The 6,890-nt window shown below is 30.4% G+C and overlaps 1 protein-coding gene across 1 annotated transcript; it reads right to left on the reverse strand.

Moving 5' to 3' along the window:
* Positions 1-226: 226 nt before the first annotated feature.
* Positions 227-5,508, reverse strand: LOC112593678. Its single transcript, XM_025338184.1, has 3 exons — positions 5,349-5,508; positions 5,155-5,270; positions 227-1,329 (listed from the first exon to the last, which is right to left on the reverse strand). Exons 2-3 carry the CDS (start codon positions 5,164-5,166, stop codon positions 697-699), a joined length of 645 nt encoding a protein of 214 aa, XP_025193969.1. The 5' UTR covers positions 5,167-5,270; positions 5,349-5,508; the 3' UTR covers positions 227-696.
* Positions 5,509-6,890: the final 1,382 nt, after the last annotated feature.

Consider the following 6,890-nt stretch of genomic DNA (forward strand, 5'->3'; position numbering starts at 1 on the left):
GTATTAATTACCAAAACTCATAGTTTACTTGATATCTAATAATGAAAATAATCAATAACACATATTTGCCTTTGATTATAAAACCATATTATTAAATTTAAAAAAATAACGATCATAATTTATTATTTCATTATAATCAATTAAATTATAACACAATTATGTTATTATTATACATATGTATCTACTTTATTTTCTTTAATATTAATTGAATTATATGTTGTGAATAATGATTTATCAAATTAATACTATTTACACTAATAATATACAATATGGGAATATTCAACGGAGATGATAATTTACTTGTAAATTCTGATTCAAAGTTTTAATTTTACTAGTAGAATAGTTTTCTAATTACTTTTCTAAATTTTCTAGCCTAACTAAAGTGTGCCAAAAGAATTCTTAACAAAATATTCATGATTATTATCAAAAAAAAAAAATTGATAGTTGTATATTTGTCAATCATTATATGTGAATTATGGGTCCTGGGTGGTAATTAAAAATTCTATGTATACATGTTACGTATGATATATAGTTGATTTTACAATGATACAAGTGACATTTACCTAATGTAATGAAAAATATGAAAGGAGTCCCACAACTGCAGGTATAACTTATAGGTACACTGGATATCAGTTTCATTTGAGACGTCTGGGCGGAATCTAATAGCTGCGCCGAGATGACCATATAAATACGTGCCTAGAAAAGTCGGTACAGAGGCCTGACAAAGTTGCGGCGAAACTGTCTGGCATATCTGTTCCAGTCGCCGGAATAATACGACAGACCATTGCGGTTGCCGCCCTCGTCTTCCTCCGGATTTTCCGTCACTGACGGCCCGAACGAGCCCAGCGAACCGAGAGCCGAACCCAGCGAGCCTAACGGGGAACCTAACGAGCCCAACGACGGCGGCGAACCCAGCGGACCGTGACTGTCGTCACCGAACATTTGCATACATCCGCCGCCGTGGTGTGACTGCTGCTGCTGTTGATGCTGCTGGCCGCCAGCACCAACGTTGACGTTGGTGCTCTGCAATACGACCGGAAGTAAAAATCGACCAGAAGCCGCGGAAGTGTCACGCCGTCGCCGGCCGTGCGCCAACAGGCACTGCAGCAACAGTCGCTTCTTGAGCTTCTTGAACTTGTGCTTTCCATGATGAGTGCGCGACGACTCTTCCTCGTTCACTGGAGTTGCCGCAGCCGCCGCAGTGGACCCACCGTAGTAATAATGGTCGTCGCCGTACGGCGAAGGCTGCCACTGATCGAACTCCACCGCGGAGACGTGGCCAACAATAACCATCGTACATGTGGCAAACCAAAAGGCCACCAACAGACACTGTAAAAACGAATACTCATATTATTTAGATAAATCGGTACAATTTTGAAAACAATCCAGCGCATGCGGTTTTCAAATGATTCGAATATTATGATAAGTATGCCGTGTACGATATTATTAATAAATGTCGACATCAATATAAGTAATGAATTATATTTTCAGGATTTAAAACATCTAATTCATAAGTGGTGATTGTTTATCGTAATTATAACATTTAATTTTCAACGTTTAGATACCAATCAACTGATCTACTATCTAGTAACAATGCGATAAAGATCTTGAAACACGTGTTTTATACTTGAAATAATTAAATCAAATCTTCTACACTTTTGTTTTATTCTTAGGTATTGAAATAAGTTAATAATTTTGTAATATTGGCCATGAGTAGACACACTGATTTCATGGCGAAAAACAAATTCGGTGTTTAAAATCTTGATATCACTAAATTCAATAAAATTGGCTATTAACCATCTTTCATCTGGCGCTCACCAAAGTTTGAATGTATTGTGTAGGTATTTACAAACATAACTATAAAATGTGATATACCTATAGTCTATAGGGCTCGGATTTATACGCTCTAAAAACCTCTGAAATATGCATTTATGGTCTAATTTTATAGAAATAAAACCTATAAAATAAATAAAATCGAATGAAAGTTATGCGCACTCAGATCACGACAAACGTGACTAATATATAATTCACTAGACCTACTCAATCACAAATTACTACTTGTCCCGATAGGCCTCAGATAAGAGGAAAAAGACTTCGTAAAATTACATGGACTATTATTAATATAACTATAAATACGTTATTTTAATTAAAATAAGCAAAATATTACACATTGTGCATTTAAAAACCGTTTATGTAAAATAAAAAATCGTAAAATACAAAAATATGCAGTACATGTCAAAAAATGATAAAATATGCAAAACAAAACTTTATATTTCAGATCTATTGCCTACTAATCAAATTTGAAGCTTACCCAGCTATTTTTGAACTGTTCAGAAAAAACATGCAAATGCATATAAATCCGGGCCCTAGACTTATTATTTATTAATTAAGCTATGCGTCACACATATCAGTAATACATTGTTTTGATTTATCTTTTTACATTAGTTTTTAAAACATAGGTAGTTTATTAATTGACCTAATAAAATTCCAATTTTTTTTTAACTAGCAATGTATAATTGATAAATGATTATAACGGTTAATGGCTGTTGTACAGTTTATTTAACCTATTTTGTGTCAAAGAGTGATAATTTTTTTTAAAGTTATTTTTTTAAATATATAAAATGGTTATGTTAAACGTAGGTGTAATTATGTATCTATTAAATTATTTATGACCTCATCTGAGTAAAAGTTTTATTTTTTTCACAAACGTCTGCAATAGTGTAATCTACCTCTTGTATTTCATAATGATTACCCAATGTTTTTTGGAGTTTGTCATTACCTACTTATAACTCATTACTTTATTAGGTTCAAAACAAACAATAATATTATTGTTATGCATATAATAGAAATGATGCACATTGTTTATAATTATTATTTAAAAAGTATACTAGTTTGCTTATCAATTATATTGATAATTAAATTGAGCAGCATTACACGTACGTATCATTTGACAAAATAATAATTAATATCGTTATTTGTTGTTTAAATAAGTAATTTAATCCAAATTTTAATTTAAAATATCTATAAAAAATAATTATCTTTAAATATTTTTAAATTTTATAGTTTTAGTAAGACCTACTTATGATGAATCTTTTATTAAATTTTCAAAACCTAGGTATAGAAAAAAAAAATGTTATACATTTTTAACGATGAAATAGCTTTTTGCAATTTTTACGAATTTCAAATGCATATTTTTATAGACAAAAGAACAACTTTTATTAGGCCTTGTATTACATTTTGAAGAATTTTGAACTAGTGAATAATTTTTATCGACATTTATAAAAAAAAAAAAAAAAACTAAAAAAACTAGAAAATTTCTCATGTTTTTATAAATAGCTTAAAAAGAGTCGAAATATTTTAAAAATTCGTAAATAAAAAATGATAATATAAAAATTTGGTGAACACTTCAAGTACTGCGTTTATTTGTTTTTGAGTTACACCAAATAAAAAAAATCGATTTTGTTAAAAATTAAATTTGCAAAAAAATGTCTTTTTTTGCTTATTTTTTTTTTGTTTTTCCCAGTTACAAAAAATTATTATGATTTTTTTTCTTTTTATTTCAATGTACCAACTCAAACCAATTTTCAACAAAAAACAACCAGAATTTTTTAAATTAAAGCATTTTTACTGCCCTAAAATTTGACGGACAGAGAAAAAACACATATATCATTGTAAAATTATTACATTCATCACTCTGATTAGAATCTAATATATAAATATATATATGTATAATTATTATAATTAATTTAATGAATGTCACTAATGGATGGCTTATTTTCCCTTAGTTCTTAATCAATCCTTTTTATATCTATACCTATTCTTAATATATAAGTTTACTGTGCATTTTTTGTATACATATATAGATTGTTTATTTGAAAAAAAAATATTAATGAAATAAGAGTATAAGAAGAAATTATTTTTATAAACATATTTTATGTCTCTTTAAAAATAAGCTTTTTCGAGATACGACGTATTGCTTCTTGACCGATGTTATTATAATAATAAAATATATTATATTATTACCGTTAAGTATATTTATCTTGTTAATACAATAGCTTTATTGTGATATTAATAAACAACATGTATGCACCCATGCGGCCATGCTTTGATTTACTAAATTCTCTGCCTTTATTAATATCAATACTATAATATATGTTTGCACAACATACTCTGAAAAATTATTTTGTGCTTAATTTTTCTTAATCAGCTCTTTTGGGATGAACAGCATCACAGCGATAACAAACGAATATCCTTTTTCTTCTATGCGCATACCTTTCAGATTATCAAAAAGCTATTACAATTGTTTTAATTAACAATAAACCTATTATGATTATTAGAATCGCGTGTAGCATTATCTACGGATGTACCAATAATAGGTATAATCCGGTTAATTCGATCCCATCACTTTTCTAAGTCAATAAGGTAATGTAATGAAAGACGTTATCGGTGCACACGAATTGCGTCCCGAAATCCATTTTCCACACGAATTGCGTCCCAGTGATATTTTATCAAATACACGAATTGCGTCCCAACAATATTTATCGAGTACACGAGTTGCGTCCCAACGTAAGAATATAATTTTCCTACAGACTGTCACTGTCAAAAGCACATTATAACTATATCGGTTGGTTAAAAATATGGTTTTTTGCAATTAGAAGTAAGTATGTAAATTAAATTAGTATTAAAAAATTTAATTAATATTTAAAAAATTATAAAACGTAAAAACATAATTTTCCTTCCCGTATACAAACTAAGTATAATCTGTTTAAAAGTTACCTTACCATTTGAAATAGAACTGGAAAAAAATATAATTATAAAATAGTCGGACGCAACTCGTGTAGTCATTTAGATAAAACCGGATACAATTTGTGTACCTCCTTTTCGATTTTTATATTTAACTTCCAATAATTTAATGAAATATTTTATATTTAAATGAGTTTAATTTTTAAATAATAATTAATTATTATACAAACGTTTGAATAAAAATCGAATTTAAGTTTTAAATATTTCAAAGTATAAAACGACTATTGATGTATTACTCAATTACACAGTAGATAAACTTATATTATGTACAATACTAATGATTCATCTGATAATACGAGGAGCTAGTATTTCATCTAAAGTATAAAGTCTGAGATATGATATAATATTTACCACGTTTCTCATCTTTGTATAACAGTCTCGTGATGAATTGATCACCGCAGCAATAGGTATTACAGCGCTTATAGGTAACTTCGCCGTGTGATCTACAACTTCAAGTACAGACCAGACTACAGCGGTCAAGAGAACGGGCTCGTTAAAACATTTTCAACGCACGCGAACGGTAAAAAAAAAAAAAAAAAACAAACTTGACTTTAGTAGATTTTTATTAGTGATTGATTGCGTGCTGATCAGCGATAGTTACTTTTACCACGTATCACGTAAGTATATGGCGGCGCTGTTAGGTATGAAATACGAGTACCTTAAGACCGTTGCAGACAACCACGTGACAGCGTGCACCAAGACGACTCTTCGTTTCGCGCGGTCTGCGGCTGTCTTTTAACGCTATATAACGTATCGTCGTCGTTATGCAAGTCGCCCCCATGAATGTAAGTATCGTAATGAATAATACCTGTTTAGCCCACGCCATCGTGTGTGCGAGAGACTTGACCCAGTGACTTCGTCAAGTGTGTGTGTGTACGTGTTATTATGTGTACGCGCAGGTCTAATAATTTTAAACACATAAATATATTGTGTATAGTATAATATATACACATTTTTTATTATACAGTGAAATCCGACTTATTGGACATCTCTTTCAATAAACAAAATGATTAAATCCCGACAAAAAAAATATAGATAATGTATACCAACGTATTTCGATTTCTGATTTGTCTACAACGAACCCTCTTTATTGCGGAAAGCAATATTTATTCCCCATATGTACAAAAATCTTAGTTCAAACTTAAATTTAATTGTATTCGTATGTACATAATAATATACTATGATATACGTGCGTAGCGTTGCCGGTCACGACGATTCTCGCGATTATTATACGGCAAGGCACAGTTTTTGACCAAATACCTACATAAATATACCCTTATATCGCCGATGACGATAACGTTAATTGTGTATATTTATTGTTATGTATGACGTATGTTTAATTTTGTGTATACCAATCTATATAATATAATAGATATGCATTAATATTTACTATCAGTTTTCAAAAAATTACATTATTTTCATTAAATAGTGGCGAATGCGAGTTGGATTAAAAAAAAAAAATAAATAATACTATCTATAACAAACGCTTGATGGTTCTATGACTGTCACTTGTATACAAGTTTCAATGCAATATTATGGAACTACAGCACTGCAGCAGCGTACACATATCATATAGTAGGTAACATAATTTAGATGATAAACGAAATTTTTTAGTGTGGTTATTGCGTTACTTGTAGTAGTTTTCGTTGTTGTAAAACATTTCGACTGTATATTATTGTGAATCGTTTGGACACAAATGTTTTGTTATTAAATGGGTTAGAGGAGGTCTACCGCAGGCGTATGCGGTGGCGCTTATTATAGCCAGCTATGTTTGTGTGTTGCTTGAGCAACGCACTAGAAATTACGATTGAGTAGCAGGTGGGTTATGATTATTTTAATGGCGATTTGTTAATAATGGAAAAAATACCATGTTCAACAAATGGCTTCATCAACCGATTTCGTAGGTACACAATAATTTACTGATTGCAGAGATGTTTTCTACCTACTAATATACTTTACAGTATCCAGAAGACATAAATGTTATTTGCATGCAATATCAACCCACTCACCGTCAAATCGTCTTGTGTACTTATCGAACTGGATCTTCCGATGTCTGACCTAATAATAATAAAAATAATGGTGAGTAC

The sequence above is a fragment of the Melanaphis sacchari genome, unplaced genomic scaffold (assembly GCF_002803265.2).
Source record: "Melanaphis sacchari strain LSU unplaced genomic scaffold, SCAv2.0 Contig20_pilon_pilon, whole genome shotgun sequence".
NCBI classification, from domain to species: Eukaryota; Metazoa; Arthropoda; class Insecta; order Hemiptera; family Aphididae; genus Melanaphis; species Melanaphis sacchari.